We start from the raw sequence: 23,244 nt of genomic DNA, 5'->3' as shown, positions 1-23,244 counted from the left end.
TAGGGAAAGACATTACATTCTAGTCCAGATATGTTTCGCTAAATTTAAACTTCACCCCATACATGACGGATGTGCATATATGCCTGTGAAGGGTGAATGAAACAGGGTATTTAAGTAACAAATACTGAAATAAAGTACATTTCTATAAAAGGAAAACTGTAATATGAAGAATCAAAAATTACTCATGAACAATGGTAGAATACAACAGTCTACTTTTAATTATTCCCATTGAACTCCTATAAAATTAGTTCTTGCCAGTTTGCAACCGTTCTGGAAATCTCTACTAGTGCAACAGACTTAGGAACCACTCTCAGATACATTTGTGTGCTTACCATGCAAGCATTAATACACATTTCCTGGAGCAGGAGCTCAGAAAGGTCAGAGAGGGAAGAGGACAACTAGACCTCAGCCAGTCATCCCAATATATAAAAGAAAAATGTTGAGATAAACTTGCACAAGATAGAATGGCTAAGCAAAATCTAAATATATTCTATTACTGTGGAAATTAAAAGGATGGATAACCAATGATTTAATCATGTTCCCACAAGAGACCAGAGAAATTCATTGGGCCCACCTAAATTGACTAGCCCAGATGAAGAACTGCCCACTTTGGCGGAGGGTCACGGATTATTCATTAAATATGCAGGATGGGATTTTCAGACCGCAGCCACCACCAGGATCCTCTAGTCCCACCAGAAGTCAATAAACTTTTGGCTGCGCTGCTAAATCTCCCACAGTAGGTCCGTCACATCAAGTTAGGGGCCAGAAAATCACGGCCATAACATCTGAAATATCGGTTTCAAACATCTGTTGCATTCTAACTTTACGCCAGGCTATTCTTGTGCTTCCTTCCAATGGTGGCTTCAAAGCAGCAATGGTTAAGATTGGCAAGTAGCTTGCTCTGGTATGGTTGATGCACTGTGGAAGAAAGTCAACTAAAGATGGATGTGAATACCGTGAGAAAATTTGGAAGATTTACCAGATTCCAAATTTAACCGAGTCCGAAAATACAGAAGCAATATGTTACGGTTCACAAACAATTGCAATTGAAAATATTACTGGGCTTCAATTCTCCTCTATTTGGATGCTGTGGAGCGGACATCAATTTAAACCGGTCACCAAAGGAACGAGGAAAAGAGCAGGAGAAAGGTCCTTATACAGCAAGTTATAGTTTGAAGCCTTTTGCCACAGGGAGTGGCAGAGGTAGAAAGCCTTGCGTTGGTTGAGAAAAATTGGATAAAGAGAGACAGATACGGGGCACTAGGGAGAGAACATTGTAAGTTGGGTTACTTTTAGCTTGAGTTAGCAAGCAAGATGGATCTCATGGTCTCAGTTTGTGCAGTTAATTTCTAGTTCCATAGGCACAAGTGCACCGGATTCAGTTTCCAAGTTATCAGAGTAGAGAATACCCCATCAGCCCGCAAAATGCTCGATTCGCAACAACAAATTCTCTTGAACTAACCCTTCCATCAATAACTTCCCTTTTACTCTCCATCTGACAATAAGCCAGGAGGGCAAGATTTATTTGAAACAGAGCTGTCTCTTCCACATGGGTGTTGCTTGGTTGGTGCAAGGACCTATTGCTTTGCTACCACTTTTTTTGGAAATTTAAATCTCTTTCCTACGCCATGCAAAATAAATTATTGTTACGTTCATACACCTAACAATGAACAAAAATTGAAGGAACTATTATTGCAGACTTAGTTGGCAAAGGTTTGTGGACTACGACCCGTCAAACAATCCAAGCTTTGACAAAAATCCCCCAATCATAGAATTCCTACAGTGCAGAAGGAGGTCATTCGGCCCATTGAGTCTGCACCGGTCCTCTGAAAGAGCACCCTACCTAGGCCCAGTCCTGCGACCTATCCCCTTAACCCCACCTTGGGGCAATTTAGCATGGCCACTCCACCTAACCTGCACATCTATGGACTGTGGGAGGAAATCGGATAGGGCACCCAGAGGAAACCCACGCAAACACGGGAAGAATGTGCAAACTCCACACAGGCAGTCACCTGAGGTCAGAATCGAACCCGGGTCTTTGGCGCTGTGAGGTAGGAGTGCTAACCACTGTGCCGCCCATGATTTGGATTTTATGGTTAAGGGATTACAATTGTTTTACTTTCAATCGTTTTGCCCTCAAGTAACTGAGTGAAGGCATTGCCAACAATTAAATGTTACTGTAAATCTAAGGGCGGGGGAAATAAATAAAACGCTGTTTTGAATTTGAAAACCTGTTGAGAAGCCGATTAAGTGTCTGGAATGCACCTTAAACTGGGCACTTGCAAAGTAAGCTTTCTTCACTGTGGTCTTGGGTCTTTGAGGGCCCTTGTCATTCATGGCCACCAGCAATCACCACAACAATTTTTATATGTTCCTGGAAATAAAGCCTCTCTGGAAATGTAATAGATGTGACTGCCAAGTTCATCCACACTTCAAAACAATTTATTGTTATGTGAAATGCTTTGACATGTTTGAGACAGCTGTTATAGAAATGTAAATTCTTTCCATTTTTTCTTGGCATAGGGAATTCACACAATGTAACCTTTGAGGAATATGCTGGGGTGTGAGGTAACCAAACATATTGAAAAGATTTAAGATTTTATAGAACTTCTGAAGCATGGGAAAAGGGTAGGAAACCATAGATGTGTCAGGAGATTGTTCGAAAGCGTGACACAGCGATTAGAATCTTGGGTCTCTGGTGGAAGGCTGGGTGGTGAGTTGTAAGCAAAAGTCATCAAAGAAGTGGAAGGAGAGATGAGGAACTAATGCTAGATATGAGATAGTGTAAACTACACAGGATTTGGACGTCACAATAATAAGGGCAATGGGGGGAGGGGAGGGGGTAGAAATAAAAAACAGGTCTGGATCAACGTTAACTATCATGCAATACCTACAGTAAAAGAGGCAACATAAATATTTTTCTTATTTAAATTTTTATTAACATTAAATATGTAGTTTACACTAAATATGTATTCAAAGAGACTTAGAACTTGGATAATGCATGGGGATATTGGGCAATTTATATCACTGACAGTTGATCATTAGCCTTAACATGTTGCTCACAATTTAATTAAGAAAGGGCGGCACGGTAGCACAGTGGTTAGCACTGCTGCCTCACAGCGCTGAGGACCTGGGTTGGATCCCGGCCCCGTGTGGAGTTTACACATTCTCCCTGTGCTTGAGAGAGTCTCATCCCCACAACCCAAAGAGGTGGATTGGCCACACTAAATTGTCCCTTAATTGGGAAAAAAAGCAATTGGGTACTTTAAATTTATAAACAAAAATAACAACTTAATTAAGTGAATTATATTGGGTAATGAACAGCTGTTTGGAAATTTTACTATGCCAATCATTCTGTGGCAAACGCAGAAAAGTGCAGAGTTAATGGTTGGCATGGTTAAAATCCCAAACATGCACACACCATGGACAATTGCTATCGGATAACTAGACTTTCTCTAATTTTATTAATAATAGACTGGCCTGGCCTGAATTTAAATGGCAACCAACAACAGGAACAAGAGGCACAGGGGCCATTAAATTTGAAATGCATGAAAGGGACTGAACCAAAATGACAGCCAATTGCATCAATTCTTTTGGTGAACCAAACAAAATTTGTTCCCCCAAACAGAACTGATAAACAATCATATGTCGCACCAGTACTCGGATTAAAATGAATGATTTAAGTGATCAAGGACGAACCAGAAGAATATTGCACAGAGTTATTACATCTAACATAAAGGCCAGACTACTCATTTGGAAAGCCCAGAATACTCATTTGGAAACAATAGAAGTTACATTAAAAACGTTTCTTTAAAATGTGGATAATACCAATTTGGTGACACTGTTATAATACAACCCTATGAAATGTAATATTAATTTAACAATACATTTAACAATAATTCTAGGAGTCTTTGAAGTACTAGAACTTTACTTTTAAATATAACTCGTAATTATCTGATCCACCATTTCCCATCCATGTCATGGAGTCAGTAAAATATCAAAGTTCCATATTGTGAGCATAGAAGTGTGCAAATAGCAATGGTTAATACATCGGAGATGCGGTTGTCAAGAAAATTCAAAGATTATTGGTGATCTGATTAAAACAAGATAATTTGAGACAAGTAAATTTCATAAATGTATTCTTACCCTTGTTTATTCTGCAAATTTTGTGATTGCTCAGTAACTGAATTAAACGATTCTGAGAACTGCTTTGGTGATGTAAGTGAAACCCTCAGAGGAGATGATGGGGAGTCTGGCACATCACTCACAGTGGAATCCTTGAAGTTCGCAAGAGTTTCGTGAACATATGCCTGGTCCAAAATTCTTCCTTCGGCACTTGTTTCAAGGACGTTTTTGTGATTCTCTTTGTTCAAGAAAGTTTCCCTCTCTGTGAAATCATTTCCATCCGGCGAGAAACTTTCTTTAGGTTTACAAGGTGACAGGGTCTGTGGTTCCCTAACCATTGCATCCCTGGAACTGTGCAATTTAATCAAGTCACTGTCACAATCTGATTGTGATGGCACTTTTTCAGTCAGATCAATCTCCTTCCGTGCCCTTGGGTATTTGGCTGCAATGCGCCCGTCTGGTTCAGAGTCTAAGGCGATTCCATATTTCTCAGCCAGCTGTCTCCTTCTTTCAGCCTTGTATTTTGCTATTCGCTCTGCTTTTGCATCTAAAGCTTCGGTGTCCATGCCAGCAACATAAGGAGACTCACTTTCCATGTGTTTAGCCTCTCCTCGGCATCTAGGCCTTGATTGCCTTTCTGAAGGGGAATCTTCAGTCAGATGATGCTCCAAGCCCTCCTTGTTAGATTTTCTAACTGGAATAAAGAACATTCAACGTGTTAAAATTTCCATTTTCTCTTCTTCCGTGACCTTCAAATATCACATACCATTTTCAGCCATGAAAGGCAACCTGGCCATGGGCTTCATACAACACTATAAACGGTCAAAGTTGTCGAGATACCTGACCCCGAATCTGTACTTCCCCATAACTGGGTACATAAATCACTGCATGGGCCTGTTGAGGCATACTAAAATACTATTACGTTCTGCAACAACTTGGTAAAGTCCAACACTTTTATTTCAATAAAGTGTAGCAGCAAAGTAAACACCAATACATTCACACTGTTACTTTGATCAAATACAGCACAATACTCAAAATAGATTTTTAGAAATCATAGCACAGAAGACAGTCATTTGTTCCACTGAATTGATGGCAGTGCGAAACTCTCGATAGTCTACTTTGAAACATTTTCCTGTTTCCTTTCCGTTTCAAATTATTCAAATAATTTCATCACGAGTGATCTTACAGGCTCTGACTCAATAGCTTCTTGTGGCATAGCATTCCACAGTCTAATGATTTTGTTTGTGGAAATATAATTAAAACTCTCCTCATTCGGGTGAAAATCCACAATCTCGGTCCCCTTGTTATTGATTTACTAAAGAGTGGAAATATTTCATTGATTTCCTCTCAAAGCCTTTCATAATTTTGAAAATATTGTCATGAAGATATTCCTTGTGCCACAACATGATTTTTAATGCAACAACTAGAAACATGAAATTGACCTTCACAAAAATAATATATCTTTTAAAAAATCAGCCGAAAAAGTGACTTGAGCTCACAGCCAAGATGGGCACGTCATTTGCATTATTTTACCTTCCACATTCCAACCCCATTGGGGTGAAGACGACAGCTAGTCTGCAAAGCTGACCAAAGACCCCCCCCCCCCCCCCCCGAAGGCATATGAAAGACACCACATCTTTTGCTTCATTAACCAGGCACCTGTGACAATCATCTGAGGTACTCAGCTGTTGGAGAAGGACAATTAAAGGCTAATTACTTGGACTATGTGACCCAGACTTGAGCTAATCAAGTACAATTGGAATACACGATCATGTTTGAATTACTGGCAGTTGACAGGTCAGCCCCTCCTGTGTATTTTAAGCACATACTATCCCTTTAAAACTGTAAAAGCAGCTAAAGAATTAATGTAGATCCTTACTGCCTCTCTCTTTATATATGTATATTCAGGCGTTGGGTCCTGTCAACTCTCACTATGTGCAGCAGATAGAGATTTTTAAAAATTAACTTAATTCCACGGCTGGCTCTGCAGAAGAATTATTTTACCTTTTTTTCTATGGACTCTAATTATGGCCAACCTTTCCGACCCAATCTGTCATTTATTTATTTATGTGTGTGTGTGTGTGTGTGTGTGTGTGTGTGTGTGTGTGTGTGTGTGTGTGTGTGTGTGTGTATATGTGCAAGTCAGTATTTCTTTTATTTTTACTTGGATCGGTTGAAGTATGATAAAACCGCTTTTCTTGTTGAACTCAAGAAAATCTGTCTGGTTGGTTCTTTTATGATCACTATGCAAATTAAGTACTCACAAATGGAAAACATATTTTTTCAAACACAAAATCTGTTGCATTCAAATGACCGTTGATTCCCCCCTCTCACCTGAAAGTAACAACATTTTGGTTTTAAAAAAAGTCTTTCTTCGTAACTACAACATCCGAAACCTGCAAAATTTCACTGTGCTCATTGCACTTATTTAGTCACTTTCCTCTTTTTCTGAACGAGAATGTAACATGTAGCATTCTGCAGTCGTCTGCCTCTGTTTCCAAAGGTTTTTGGAAAATTACGGCTTTTTCCACTCTTGCCCAATCTCTTTCAGAATTCTAGTCTCGGGTGTATTCCAATGATCACCCTACTCAACCCCACGTATCGACCCTACACCCATAACCCAACAACCCCCCCCCCCCTCCAACCTTACTTTTAAGGACACTACGAGCAATTTAGCATGGCCAATCCACCTAACCCGCACATCTTTGGACTGTGGGAGGAAACCGGAGCACCCGGAGGAAACCCACGCACACACGGGGAGGACGTGCAGACTCCCCACAGACAGTGACCCAGCCGGGAACCGAACCTGGGACCCTGGAGCCGTGAAGCATTTATGCTAACCACCATGCTACCGTGCTGCCCACAATGTTTTGGGTCTGTTAACTTTAATAACGTGTCCTTTTGGATGCTGATTTCCAGTAGAGGCTCATGAACATTCCTGCTGCGCTGTCTTACAGCTAAAGATTTACCCTTTGTCAACATTGTATTCAAAAGAATCCTCTTCATTATGCCCACAAATATCTGCCTCACCCCAGTCTATTTTAGTGTATTTTATCATAATCCAATTTTTTCATATTTAATTAAAACAATTTTGTTGAAACCAATTAGCCGCCCTGTGACTCTGTTCCTCTACATTTTATTTTAAAAAAGGTACAAGCTACTTTTTTTGAGCTAGGGTTCCATTCTGGGATCTTCTGGTCCAGTTATAATACCCACTGAGATTGTATCACAAGTGGTGAGTTGAAATGCCAAGTGACTGGAAGGTTGGTGTCATGCTTGCGGATGGAGAAAAGGTGTTCCACAAAGCAGTCACCAGTCTGTGTTTAGTCTCCCCAGTGTAGAAGAGATCACACTGGCAGCAACGAATACAGTCAACCAAATCAGAGGATGTGCAAGTAAAATGCCTGAAATGAGGGTTTGGGCCCTTGAACAGTGAGGAGGTAAAAGGGCAGGGGCATCTCAAACCCATCCTATTTCATTGGGTGGATAAGTTAAAATTCAAGTTTCCATCTGGGTCAATAAAACATTCCCTTCTCCAGTTATAATGGCACCCTTAATTAACAAGGCCCCCCATTTGCCTTTATTCCCTGTAAATGTTATAAGCGAAATTTCCATCAACACTACAGTATCATGTATCTCTATTAAAATATCTTTAGATCCCCCATTTATTTCTGATGTTGGCACGTAAAAATGGTACATGTTTACATTGTATTTATTCTTATCTTCTTGCTTAACCGGCAAGGTACATGTCTCATAACTCTCGAACTACTCATTATTCACTCTTTCTTAAGCTACTCCAACTATAACTGGATGTATGAGCAAAATCTATCTGAAATTGGGCCCGAGAGCAAAGGAATCTCAAGCTTATTAAAAACACAGAAAGGTGTTCTATTTCAATTCTTTTTTTTTTATTTTTATTTTTTAAAATTTAGATTATCCAATTATTTTTTCCAATTAAGGGGCAATTTAGCGTGGCCAATCCACCTACTCTGCACATTTTTGGGTTGTGGGGGCGAAACCCACGCAGACACGGGGAGAATGTGCAAACTCCACACGGACAGTGACCTAGAGCCGGGATCGAACCTGGGACCTCAGCGCCGTGAGGCGGTTGTGCTAACCACTAGGCCACCGTGCTGCCCTTTCTATTTCAATTCTGATGTCAGGAACATTGCAACAGGTTCTGTTTCGCCCATTCAATGAGATAGTGGCTGATCTGCAACCTAACTTCAAATACCCGCCTTTAATTATATCTCTTAATGCCTTTGGTTAAACAAAGATCTGTCAATTTCAGATATAAATTTGAACAACTGATCTAACATCAATTGCCATCTGCAGATGAGAATTGCAAACTTCTACCACCCCTGTGCTTATAAATGGCCAGTCATATTGAAGAGATCAAATTGTAACATCCTGAGCATATTTTATCATCTTACTTTATTAAAGACAAAACCAAAGATGATTTATCATTTTACTTTCAGTTAGCACAGATAATCAGTCAATGGTAATTTGTTTGCAAAGTTGGTAACATTTTTATACACATTGGTTTTGACATCAATTAAGGATCATTCATAAATTACTTCAGAGATGTATCAAGTTCTAGGAGGAGAAAAGAGAAGTTAACCACCTGTGCATACAAGGCTACTTTTGTCATTTTCAATAAAAGATTGTCAAAGAAATTGTACTTTTAAAAAGAACTAGATAATTTGAGAACTCCTCAACACAACTAAATTACTCTTTATCGTCTTCAATGGGAAATTTTGGAGTTTCGATATAAGATGGAAATGCTTTGAACAAAGAATCCCATTGGACTCGATTCTAAAAACACTTTACCTAGGGGTGGGCTGCAAGCATCAGAAGCTCGTGTGTAACGAGGAGTATCTTCTTCTAACAGGTGATGAGCAACTAATTCGCGACAATTCTGCAACAGCATTGGCTGTGTGTCACTTCCAATTCCTTCCAAACGTCTTGCAATTCTTTCTTTCCTGCACAGAATATTTTGAGAGTGGAAGACATTGAAAAAGCCGTTGCCTATTAAAACAATTTCAGAAAATAATCCACAAAGAAAACTCGTGGATTACAGAAACACTCTGAACTCCTCAATGATACCGACAGTGCATTTACTTAAATTTAGTGGCACTTTAGTTATTCCATCCAAACTTAAACATTATTAAAATTCCCTCAATACCTGTTCATTTCCACAGTGGATTTATGGCCAGCTTCAAAAAGTTTTCGAAGTTCTGAAACTAAGAAATAGTGATACGTAAAAGCATGTCAGAATGCAAGACCCTCCTACAAGAGACCTTCATGAAGATTTTGGTTAGTATACATAAAGTCATTCAGTAATCACAACTGTACAATAGACAAGATTATTCCAGGCAAGTGGTATCATTTATTAAACAGCAAGTATGATTTTATTTACTTTTAAGGCTACTCCGACAAACCAATACCGTTGGTACACTATGTATGCTTCATCTTTCCGTCAGTAATACAAAAGCAAGTCCAAATTTTTAAAACAATCTCCTCTATTAATATTCTGAAATCGACCCTTATTGGAACCTAAATCCTTTCCTCAAACTGAAAATCTCAAATATTTCCTCTGACCAACTTGCCCTATATCTTCACTTCCTCTCCGCCCTATCTTGTGTTTATTGTAACACCACAGGAAATTCAGGAAGATATTTAAAAAGAAACCTATATCGTCGCCAGAAATGTCACTTCAAAACAGCTCTTCAGAGATTCCTGCGTTAAAAGGCTGTTCGGCCCATCTGGTCAGTGCCGGTCAAAAACCCACCACCTAATATTCTAATTCCATTTTCTAGTACTTGGCCGATAGCCTTGCATGTCCTGGGATTGCAAGTGCACATCAAAATGCTTCTTTAATTTTATTGGTTCGAAACTGCAAAATTCTCAAGCTCCAAAAAAGGTCAATAATTTCCAGTACCAGGCCTATTTCTGCTATTTCTACTCTCAAGGACAGTAATACCCGTGAATTAAGTAATTGAGTATCACTTGCTGAATAAACTGGATCAAACATCAAAAGCTCAGAGTTTAGAAGTCTGACCACTAGTTTGGCACAGGAAAGTTAAACATTTCCAGCAAACGGTTGACAATAAAATCACCACAAGTTTCCACTGTGCAAGAGATATGTTGTCAGAGAAAATATCTATTATCCTGGCTGTTGTACTTTAATAAGTTAACGCACTCCAAAAGACTGCAGACTTGCACTTCTGAAATTACTGGTAGGAATGCTCATGAAAGCTTTACTAGTTGGGAAGCCACGCCAACTTTTTAATAACACTGACCGAGTCAACAATCAAAGGAAAATCAATTGAATTGTGGTATTCTAAATTTCATGTGCCACACATTTCCCTTAAAGCTACAAGAGTAGTCCGAAATATTTATGCAGATTCCAGTACAGTAGCTATGAGAAATTAGCCTTCCTGTTCCTTGAAAAGGAGGAAATGTGTAGATAGAAAGAACAAACTTGAATTTAAGTAGTACGTTGAACAAACTTAGAAAGTTCTAACATGCTTTGCAACCAATTAAATACTTCTGAATTGTTGTCACTGTGGTAATTTGGGAAATGCGGCTGTCAGTTTGCACACAAGGTCCAGCTAATATCCGTGGAATAATTTTGTAAAAATTATTTGTTTTCATAAGTGTTGGCTGAGGGATGAATGTTGTCTAGGGAACTGGCAGAACTCCTCTCATCTTTTCTGTTATGGCATCTTTTATATCCTCCTGAGGAGGCAAAATATGTTGTATAAAGACTTAGGTGGTTGTTTTTGACCGGCACAGACACGATGGGCCAAAAGGTTATGTGATGGAGACATCTATGACCCTAAAGATGACTCCTGACAGTGAAGCATTCCCTCAGTGCAGCACTGAAGTGCCAACCTAGATTATTATGTGCTCAAGTCTTTTAAGTGCAGATTGAACGCAAAATCTTTGACTTGGGCAAAAGGGAGTGCCAGTGACTGCAACATCTTCACAATGGTGCCTCAGAAAATTACACCTTATTTTAAATGGCTGTTTTCCTTTTCCCGTGGATGATGGCATTAAGAATGGTCAAGGCTGACAAATGCTCTTTTACCTTCAATACTTCAAAAAACTTCAATAACTCTCGAATGGCTAATCATCACCAAATAAGGATTGCTAACTCTTGGCCTTGCAGAGTCCCCACTGATCATCACTGACAACTTTAGTGGTTTGTAAAGTCTGTACAATGCCATTGCAAGAGCATTATATCCCTTCTCCATCAACATCAAAGAGACATTGTTGGGTTGAGTGGGAAACAGTATAAAAGATGCTGACACTTAGAATACACATGGAAGTTAGAGTTAAATATTTCCAATTTCCTACAACTACATCACCACATTCTGTAACTGTCCAAAAGAAGATGTTATGTCCTCCAGGATAAGCGTTTTTAATTTTTTTTTTTAAAGTTCCCCTAGCTGACCTCCTCACTTCAGCCATGTAAGAACTACAGCTCATCCAGAATTCTGTAGTGGCCTTATCCACTTGAGGATTCAATTACTATTACCCTGACCCTGACCAAATGTACACCTAGCTGTACCTCATCCTACCTCATTGGAACCTAAGGATTCAGAGCAGAGGGAATCAAGAACAAGAGAAAAAGACAGAAAGGAGAATAAGAAAAGTGATAGGCAGAGAAATTAAGGGCTTGTTTCAGATAATGACACCGTAAAAAAATAGTAGGGACGGGACAAGGAACATTAAAAGACTAGCCTTAAGATTTTGTGTCGGAATTTGCGGGAAATTCAAAATAAAATGGATCAATTAGTTGCGCAGATAGATTTAAAGGGATAGTTGGGATTATGGCGACATAGCTCCAAGGCGACCAAGGATGGGAACTAAATATCGAGTGCTATTCAGTTTTTAGGAGGGACAGACGGAAAGGAAAAAGTGGTAGAGTTGAATTGTTGATTACAGAAGATATTGATGGGCAGCACGGTGTCGGAGTGGTTAGCACTGCCGCCTCATGGCGGCGAGGTCCCAGGTTCGATCCCGACCCTGGGTCACTGTCCGTGTGGAGTTTGCACATTCTCCCCGTGTTTGCGTGGGTTTCGCCCCCACAACCCAAAAGATGTGCAGAGTAGGTGGATTGGCCACGCTAAATTGGAAAAAATGAATTGGGTACTCAAAATTTATTTAAAAAAAGATATCGATGCAACGTTGAGGAAGGATGTGATGTGGAATTTGTCTGGGTCGAATTAAGAAACATCAAGGGGCAAGAAGCATTCATAGGGGTGGTGTACTGACCACCAAACTGCAGTGGTAATGTTGGGAATAGCATTAGACAGGAAATCAGGGATGCATGTGATAAAGGAACATCTGTGATTATGGGCGACTTTAATCTGCATATAGATTGGGGGACTCAAAGTAGTCACAGTATAATCGAGGAGAAATGTCTTGAGTGTATACGGGGTGGTTTTCTGGACCAGTATGTTGAGGAACCAACAAGGGAACAGGCCATCTTGGACTGGGTGTTGTGGTGTTGTGCAATTACAAACAATTAGTTGGCAATCTAGTTGGGAGAGACACCGTTGGGTTGAGTGGAAAACACCATAAGAGATGCTAGAGTCCTTGGGGATGAGTAACCATAATATTGTAGAACCCTATTCATAATATTGTCAAACACTATTCATGTTGAATAGTGAGGTAGTTGATTCTGAGACCAGGGTCCTGAACCGCAATAAAGGTAACTATGATAGTCTGAGACATGAGCTGGCTATGATGGACTGGGAAACATTACTGAAAGGAAGGATAGCGGACAGACAATGGCAGGCATTCAAGGAATGAATAGGTGAACTCCAAAAGTTGCTTATTCCTATTTGGTGCAAGAGTAGAAAGGGAAATGTGGTCAAACCATAGCTTACAAGAGAAATTAGAGATAGTAATAGATTCAAAGACGAGGCATACAAATTAGCAAGAAAACACAATAGATCTGCGGATTGGGAACAGTAAAAAAAATTCAGAAGAGGTAGACCATGGGATTGATTAAGAAGGGGAAAATACAATTTAAAAGTAAACTAGAAGGGAGCATAAAAACTGACAGGTATGTAAAGAGAAATAGATTGATTAAAAACTAATGTAGGTCTCTTACAGTCAGAAAAGGGGGAATTCATCACAGGGAACAAAGAAATGGCTGAGGATCTAAATTTGTACTTTGCATCTGTTTTCACAAAGGAAAACATGAATATTGTACTGGCAGTTCCAGGAAACAAAAGTCTTATTGAGGAGCTTTAGTACGAGTAAGGAAATGGTTTGGGGGAAATTAACGGGATGGAAGGCGGACAAATCTCCAGGGCCTGGTAATCTACATCCCAGAGTATTTAATGAAGTGGCCCTGGAAATAGGAGATCCATTGGTGATCATTTTCCAAAATATTTTGGACTCTGGAATGGTTCCTACAGATTGGAGCGTAGCGATTGTAATCCCACTATTCAAAAGTGGAGTGGTGCGGCGACAACAATCTCTCTCTCAATGCCAGCAAAACTAAAGAGCTGGTCATTGACTTCAGGAAGCAAAGTACTGTACACACTCTTGTCTGCATCAACGAGGCCGAGGTGGAGATGGTTACAGTTTCAAATTCCTAGGGGTGCACATCTCCAAAAATCTGTCCTGGTCCACCCACGTCGACGCTACCACCAATAAAGCACAACAGCACCTATACTTCCTCAGGAAACTAAGGAAATTCAGCATGACGACATTAACTCTTATCAACTTTTACAGATGCACCATAGAAAGCATCCTATCTGGCTGCATCACAGCCTGGTATGGCAACTGCTCGGCCCAGGACCGCAAGAAACTTCAGAGAGCCGTGTACACAGCCCAGTCCATCACCCAAACCTGCCTCCCATCCATTGACTCCATCTACACCTCCCGCTGCCTGGGGAAAGTGGGCAGCATAATCAAAGACCCCTCCTACCCAGCCTACTCACTCTTCCAACTTCTCCCATCGGGCAGGAGATACAAAAGTCTGAGAACACGCACGAACAGACTCAGAAACAGCTTCTTCCCCACTGTTACCAGCTCCTAAATGACCCTCTTATGGACTGACCTGATTAACACTACACCCCTGTATGCTTCACCCGATGCTGGTGTTATCTATTTACATTGTGTACCTTGTGTTGCTCTATTATGTATTTTCTTTTCTTTTCATGTACTTAATGATCTGTTGAGCTGCTCACAGAAAAATGCTTTTCACTGTACCTTGGTACACATGACAATAAATAAATCCGATCCGATCCAAAAGTGAGGTAGAGAGAAAACAGGGAACTATAGATCAGTGAGTTAACGTCAGTAGCAGGGACGCTGCTGGTGTCCATTATCAAAGATTTCATAGCACAACAATTAGCAAGCAATAGCGTAATCAGACAAAGTCAGCATGAATTTACGAAAGGGAAATCATGTTCAACAAATCTACTAGAATTCTTTAAAGATGTAACTAGTAGAGTTGACCAGGGAGAACCGGCGGATGTGGTTAATTTAGACTTTCAGAAGACTTTTGACAAGGTCTCACATAGCAGATTAATACGTAAAGTTAAACCTAATAGAATTACGGATAGTCTCTTGAGATGGATAGAAAGCTGGTTCGTCGAAAGGAAACAAAAAGTTGGAACAAATGGGTCTTTTGGCAGGCAGTGATTAGTGGGATACCACAGGGATCTGTGCTAGGACCCCACATATTCACATTATTTATTAATGATTTGGACGAGGGAACTAAATGTATTATCTCCAAATTTGCAGATGATACAAAGTTGGCTGGGATGGTGAGCTGTGAGGAGGATGCAGAGGTGCTTCAGTGGGATTTGGACAGGCTCAGTGAGTGGGCACACGATTGGCAGATGCAGTATAATGTGGATAAATGTGAGGTTATCCACTTTGGTAGCAAAAATAGGAAGGCAGATTATTTTAGTGGGTGTAAATTGAGAGGCAGATACTGAGCGAGGCCTTGGTATCCTTGTGCACCTGAAAGTAAGCATGCAGGAACAGCAGACAGTAAAGAAGATAAATAGTATGTTGGCCTGCAAAGTGAGAGGATATGTGTATAGGAATGGAAATGTTTTACTGCAATTGTATAGGGCATTGGTGAGGCCACACCTGGAGTATCGTGTGCAGTTTTGGTGTCCTTATCTGAGGAAAGATATTCTTTCTATGGAGGGAGTGCAACAAAGGTTTACCAGGCTGATTTCTGGGTTGGCAGGACTGTCATATGAGGAGAGACTAAATTGGTTAGGATTATATTCATTGGGAGCTTAGAAGAGTGGAAGGGGATCTCATAGAAACTTATAAAATTCTAACAGGATTAGACAGGGTAAATTCAGAAAGAATGTTCCCAATTGCGGGGCGGGGGTCCAGAACTAGGGGTGATAGTTTGACAATGAGGGGTAAACCTTTTAGGACTGACGTGACGAGAAATTTCTTCACCCAGAGAGTGGTGAATCTGTGGTATTCACTACCACAGAGTAGTTGAGGTGAAAATGTTGTGTAATTTCAAGAAGGAATTAGATTTCGCTCTTGGGGCTAAGGGGATCAAAGGATATGGTGAGGAAGGTGGGATCAGGGTATTGAAACTTGATGATCAACCATGATGAGAATGAATGGCGGAGCAGGTTTGAAGAGCCAAATTGGCCTCCACCTGCTTCCATTTTCTATGTTTATAGTATTCCTGAAGCCCCACCCTCCAGTTTGTTATTTTTATGCCTCTGACATTAATTTACTTCTTACTCTTCTTTACAAGTCTTCTTTGAAAGCAGTGTTGTTGGCAAATCTCATAGAATCCTTACAGTGCAAAAGAGGCCATTTGGTTCATCGAGTCTGCACCAAGCCTTGCCCAGTCCCCCCCAATCCCCGGAATACCATAACCTAACCTGCACATCCCTGGACACTTCAATCACCATTCACATAGCCTTTCAAACTCCTTTGCAAAGCACTAGTTTCCAGATTTACTAGCTATTGCTCTTTCTAATCACTCTCAGCCCTACATCTAAACTCAACTTAAATCTATTTTGTCCCCGTGTCATTTAGTATCCTTATTACTTTCAAATCTGTAAATCTCTTATGAAATGTCCTTCTTACATAAGAAACATTTTATAAATTTTGGTTTCAGAGTATGGTGTATCCGACCACAGTTGGCCTGTTATTTTACATTGACTGGGTATTGACTGAAAACAAAGTATAAGTAAAATCTGTAACTTGTGTTATCCTCAAAAGTCGCATATCTCTGAAGATATAGGTGGGGTAAAGGAGTATTGTTTTATAGTCAATCTTTTAATGTTTAATAACTGTTTTATTCTTTCATTAAAAATTAATTGGCATTCCGGTGACTTTGTCCATCCACATCTCTAAACAAAAAAATAAAAGTTGCAGTCTGGGACCCGACCATCCAGTAATAACATAGCTGCTAGTCCTCTGCGGAGGGGACCATCAGGGCGGAATGTACCCTACTTCACCCTAATCAATTGAACCTGTAATAAAAGCATCATTTCTTGAAAGTATTGGCAGAAGTAACCAGCACATAGTCCTTCTGAAGAGGAAGTCCCACTTTCACATTGAGGATATCTTCCAGGGTGTTGTCTGACACTTCCACCTTGATCAATGAGACTGATTTCAAAACATATTTGGAAAAAACTGGGTCCTGTGGGCCATCAGCAACAGCAGAATTGTATTCAACTATAATCTGCAACTCAAGGCCTAAAACATCCCCCACTCTACCATTACCATGAAGTCGGGGGATCAACCCTGGTTCAATGAAACACTTGCAACGGCTTCCCTTCCTGCTCCCGCACTGGTGTCCTCAAACATCAATCCTTGTCCCTCCCTTCTATTTCTCATCTACTTGCTGCCCTTTGGCGATATCATCTAAAAGTGCGGGATTAGTTTTGCATGTGTGTTAATGATATTTGGCTTTATCTCAAAGCCAGTTTTCCCCAACTTTTTCACTGCTGCTAAATTATCAGCTGCTTTTTCAATCTCGAAATTTGCTCTAGTTAAATATTGAAATACCAAAAGCATCCAAACTCCGTTTCTTGGCTACCGAATTTACAGTACAGAAGGAGGCCATTTGGCCCATCGAGTCTGCACCGGCCCTTGTACACACCCCCACCCTCCCTGTAACCTTCTTGAACACAAAAGAGCGATTTAGCATGGCCAATCCACCTAACCTGCACATCTTTGGACTGTGGGAGGGAACTGGAGCATCCGGAGGAAACCCACGGAAACACGGGGAGAACGTGCAGACTCTGCACAGACAGTGACCCAAGCCGGGAATCGAACCTGGGATCCTGGAGCTGTGAAGTGACTGTGCTAACCACTATCCCTCTCCTAACAACAGTGAGATTAAACTAGTGTTTGCAACCCTAATGTCACATTTGACACAAGATGGGCTTCATAACTTATATTCATGCCGTCTCTAAGACTGTCTTTGCCACCTCTGTAACATCGCTCAACTTCATCCCTGCCTCAGCTCATCTGCTGCTCAAACTCTCATTCATGCCTTCAATCCATCTAGATTGGACTATGCAAACACACTCCTGGGCTGGTTTCCGACATTACATGTTCTGCAAACTGGAGGTCATCCAAAACACTGCTACTCGTGACTTAACCTGCAGCACGTCCCGTTGCCCCATCATCCCTGTTCTGCTTGATCTACACTGCTTCCTAGTCAAGCAATGACTTGATTTTAAAATGGTTTTCAAATCTCTCTGCGGCCTTGACCCTCCCCATCTCTGTACGATATCGGTGTTTCTCCCTTCTGGTCTCTTGTGTATTCCCAATTATAATTGCTCCACAATTGGTGGCCATGCCCTTTACTTGCCTCGGAATCAATCTCTGGAATAACCATCCTGCATCTCTCCGCCTCGCTACCTCATTCCCCTCCTTTAAGGCACTTCTTAAAATCCACATCTTTGATCAAGATTTTGGTCGTCTGCCTAATATCTCTTATGTAGCTCATTTTCATACTTTTATTCATAATAACGATTTGAAGCACCGTGCGACATTTCGTTACAATAAAGGCACTGTTGTCTTAAAGCTTCTTACAGCTTGCTTTTGATGGTTGAAAAGTTCAGAGGTCAAATAAATGCCAAAGTGCTGCAATAAAATCACACCCATTGAAACCAGTAACATTTTCACTGGGGCCCTTGAATCAAAAGTTAATTTAATTTTTAAAATAGAAATAGAACTGGAATGTGGGTGGAGAAATGTGCTTGATGACAAAGATGAAATAGGCAATTAAAAAGCTTTAACCTCAGTTTCCTCTCATCAGTCACTGGGATACCTTTTTTTTTAAACCTAGTGCATTATCCCAGAGGACTAAACATATTGCTGGCTGATAGATCAGTAAATGAGGGGCATCGATTTAGGAATTCTGAAATAAAAGTTTCGAAGAATCTTTTCCCACCGAAATTATCAGAGCATGGAATAGTTAACCTCAAGTGGCTGCTACCGAGGGTTCATGCAATGTCATTTAAATGGAAGGCAAGATGAATATAAAGAGATAATGGAGAAAAGGGGGGACACAGTGAGATCGGGGTTGATTATTTTATATCAACATTCTGCTCCTGAATGGCACACTGAAGACACCCAGCTCTACTCCACCACCACCTCTTTCAACTCCTCCAATACCTCTGACTTGTCTTTCTGCTTATTGGACGTCTACTACTAGAGATGCAGAGGTTTCCTTCAACTAGACATTGGGAAGATTGAAACCACGATTTTCTGCTGGTCAAAAGTTCCATGTCTTTGCCACGGATTCCATGACCCTCAAGACCCCCAACTCAAGTTGAACCAGAGGGTTTGCAACCTCCGCATTCTATCCAACATGGGCTGAGCTTTCAGTCCATCGTCAAGGCTGGCTCCTTCCACCTTTGTAACATTGCTCACCTCAATCCCTGTCTCAGCCCACCTATTGATGACCCTCATTCCTGTTATGACCTCCAGACTTGACAATGCTATATAGATTGAAATTAAAAATGACCATCTTCATGCTCAAACCCCTCGCTGGCCTCGCCTTCTCTCCCATCTGTGCAATCTCACCCAGCTCGAATGCCCTTTGAGAACTCTATATTCCTCCAATTCTGGCAGCCTTTGCATTTCCCATTTCCTATAATATAGCATTCATTTGTCTATATCCTAACCTCTTGAAACCTCCTTGTACACTTCTCCCTCTCTCTTGTCCTTTAAGGCACTCCTTTAAACCTATCTCTGTCCTAATGACCTCTACTTTGGCACAGTGTAACTTTGTTCATCCAATTACTTTCCTGTGAAACACCAAAGGACATTGTTCAAGGAACAATATAAATGTAAGTTGTTGTTGTAATGGTAGTCTGCACGAATTAAACGCCAAGCTCCTTTTGTGCTTTAAATTCTAAGAATCTACAATTAGAATTTGTGATTTCTTGCACTTCCCTCATCACTCAAAATGTTGATACTCTTTCTTACCTAGAGATTAGAGACTGAATTTTAATTTGTAAGGTACAGTACCTATACTTGCCCACATAAATAATTTAATTCCTACTTTAAAAATAAATCTTATAAAAGTATTTGTGAAGAAAAGCTGTCCGATAGCACTACCAAATGTAGGAAATCATTGAATCCCTACAGTGCAGAAGGAGGCCACTCGGCCCAAGGAGCCTGCACCGACCCTCCAAACGAGCACTCTACCAAGGCCCACTCACCACCCTATCCCTGTAACCCCACCTAATCTTTTGGACACTAAGGGGCAATTTAGCATGACCAATCCACCTAACCTGCACATCTTTGGACTGTGGAAGGAAGCCGGAGCACTTGGAGGAATCCCACACAGACATGGGGAGAATGTGGAGACTCCGCACAGACAATCACCCAAGGTCAGAATTGAACCTGGGTCCCTGTGCTGTGACATGGCAGTGTTAACCACTGTGCCACCTTGCCATTGTATTAAAAGATTGAAGGAGAAAAGGTGCATCATCATTGATGCACTTTTCCTCTGATCCTCAGAAAAGGATAAAAGCAAAATAGCTGGCAGTGTCACAATTATTGATATCATAGAATAGAATCATAGCATTTACAGTGCAGAAGGAGGCCACGGCCCATCGAGTCTGCACCGAACCTTGTCAAGAGCACCCTCCTCAAGCCCACACCCGCACTCCATCCCTGCAATCCAGTAACCACACGCAACTCTTTTGGACACTAAGGGCAATTTAGCATGGCCAATCCACCTAACCTGCACATCTTTGGACTGTGGGAGGAAAAGGAAACCCACGCAGACACGGGGAGAATGTGTAGACTCCGCATAGAAAATGACCCAAGCCAAGAATTGAACCTGGGACCCTGGAGCTGTGAAACAATAGGACTAACCGCTGTGCTACCGTGCCACCCTACAGTGCATAATGTTGCACAAACTTCTATTACCTACTGGAATGTACAATCTAGGAGTGGGAGTAGACCACTTGATCCCTGCAGCCTGCTCTGCTCCATCATTTATAAGATCATGAAAGAGAAAATGCTGGAAAATCTCAGCATTTTCTCTTTCGTTTCAGATTCCAGCATCCGCAGTAGTTTGCTTTTATTTATAAGATCATGGCTGATCTGACTGTGGCCTCAACTCTGCTTTCCTATCTATTCCCATACTCTGACTCAGGCAGGAGCATCACCTTCCTGTGACGGAAATCACTGGGTGGGTAGAAGTGTGGAAACAAGTGGATGGGCAGAAAGATTTGTTTGCACAGCACCAGTTCTAACATGCTTCACTAATATTGAGGAACGGTGTGCAGGCCATACAGACAATGGCCTGTAGTGCTAGCCCTAGGAATCGATGAACAGGTTGAGAACTATTGACATGTTAAGATGCCAACTTAGCCTTGAAAAAAATTCTGACAAGCCCAACCGACTTACAGATCCAAATAATCAGAAGTCCAGGCAATAAATTGAGAAGTTCAGCTTTTGGATCCAAGGGACATATCATCCCCTGAAAGACACCTTTTCAAGTAGTTGTTTAATGGTCTTTTTCTTTTAGTCATGTATCTCCAAGACTAACACGAGTTTGGCAGTGGTGAATGTAAAATGACGCTTTGTAAACAAAGTTCTTCCCCTAGAAAGCACTGCTGTGATTTGAACTTCAGACCCCCAAATAAATTTCCTGATGAATTCCTTCAAATTAGTACCATCGGTTAGGATAAACAAGAAAAATCATATCATGTTATCATTCATTGCAAATATGGTCATGGCCACTGTGATTGTGCCCCAAGTGAAGCAACGCAACACTCCACAATGGACTAAAAATAATATTGAGCACTTCCTTCATGCCCCAGATTCTAGCCTAATTCAAATGTCTGCATCAGAGCTCTTTAAAGGCAACACTTTGATACGATAGCAAGTAGGGTAGAAGGCATAAATATATCAAAAACGATTGTATTGCAATAATATATCTCTTGCAAAGCTTATTAACTAAGGATAACAAAAGAGATTGTCATCTGTTAGGGGCTTCAAATAATATCCATCCTCCACATACCATAGAAACATAGTCCAGCAAATAATTTGCACAGAACATGAGCATGTACACGAGATTAATGTAGCATTATAAATAGGCAGTCCTTTCTCTTACACCAAACAGTACCCAAAATCTGCATTATTTTACCAGTTCCTTTTGAACTGAAACTAAAGTGAAATCTAACCATTTAACGCACTGACTCACTCCTCTTCTAAAACTGTACCCTTGCAGAGTCTCCTGGAAAAAATGGGTGGAAATGATGTCTGAAGGTTGCACATTATTTGATAAATGAAGACTCTGCCAGCAAGTTAATCTATTGCTTCATTATTCTGCATTCTCCAAAGACTGTGGCGCCAAAGTAGTGCAAAATTTGTGAGGATAGGCTATACTAGTAGATATTCCAGTATCAATCCAATCCGCCAAAGACGATGTCAATTGATTCAATGTAGATGGTATTATTTAATGAACATATGCATATCCATCCATGTGGCATTCATTAATGTACTAAACAACTAGTAAAGGAAAATGTCAAACAAACAGTTGTGAAATGGGCAAAATTAACCTTATCCTGTATCCTATGCAGGATGCCAGCAGTATAGGATTTGTCTTGGTCTTTGCACTGTAAGGAGCTTCAGGAATGATCAAAATTGTTTTCTGCAACAGCCAAAATTTAAGAATATTAAATAACATAAATACTATCCTTATATGGCATTAGTTAAAACAATTTTAAACTCAAATGAAAAGGGACAATTGAGATCTCATTTTAAAACGCCAGATGAGCGTTAAGGACCAACTTGCAAAACTCAAAAATCAAATGCATTTGATTCAAAATAATAGCCCACTGATGTGGGTCAGTGCCAAAGGTACCTACGGTGGAATTACAGTTCTCTCGGGGCACATTCTCTGTGATGAGTCTAGAATTACAAACGTGTGCCCTAACCTGCTGTACTTTCTTTACATCAGCTTTATTGCTGGATGTTTCCTGGACCAGCTTGGGAGAGCTTCAAGCTGGGAGAAGGAGGAAGAGTTGCAGAGAATTATGCTTCGGGTCAGCAGCCCACAGTGTTCCCATTGCCAGGTGATTTTACTGGAGATGGGTCAGCAACGACAGAGGCTACCTGCCCCGCAGCAGATGCTAGTCAACCTGCATGATTAACTGGATATTTGTGATTGGGAATGCTATTGGGATCGTCCTCACAGTGGCTGGTTTAACACAGTGGGCTAAACAGCTGGTTTGTAATGCAGAACAAGGCCAGCAGCGCGCATTCAATTCCCGTACCGGCCTCCCCGAACAGGCGCCAGAATGTGGCGATTTGGAGCTTTTCACAGTAACTTCATTGAAGCTTACTTGTGACAATACGCAATTATTATTATGGATGAGCCTCCCCACTGAGGCTCAAAATTGGCCAGTCCCTAAAAACAGCTTCCCAGCAACAGGTCTCAGGGCCCTCCTCTCAGGTCTCACAGCCATTAGTGGGCCACAGCAGCAGCCACTGGACATCCTGTGGAGGGATTTCCTCTTTGCAAGGATGGCCTGGCAGCTGCGCCATTGTCTTTTTCATTAAATTGAATAGCTCTTCAGAGGATGCCTCCACCTGGAGGAGTCCTTGCAGTCCTCATCC

The 23,244-nt window shown here is 40.9% G+C and overlaps 1 protein-coding gene across 1 annotated transcript in view; it reads right to left on the bottom strand.

Moving 5' to 3' along the window:
- svila (supervillin a) overlaps positions 1-23,244 on the bottom strand; it is a 222,769-nt gene that overhangs the window by 174,292 nt on the left and 25,233 nt on the right. Inside the window, 3 exon segments of the mRNA XM_038798250.1 lie at positions 4,147-4,819; positions 8,956-9,107; positions 9,311-9,368. Of these exon segments, the coding sequence (XP_038654178.1) occupies positions 4,147-4,819; positions 8,956-9,107; positions 9,311-9,368 (883 nt within the window).

This window comes from Scyliorhinus canicula, chromosome 5 (assembly GCF_902713615.1).
Source record: "Scyliorhinus canicula chromosome 5, sScyCan1.1, whole genome shotgun sequence".
NCBI lineage: Eukaryota > Metazoa > Chordata > Chondrichthyes > Carcharhiniformes > Scyliorhinidae > Scyliorhinus > Scyliorhinus canicula.
This window is presented reverse-complemented; position numbering and strand designations above follow the sequence as displayed.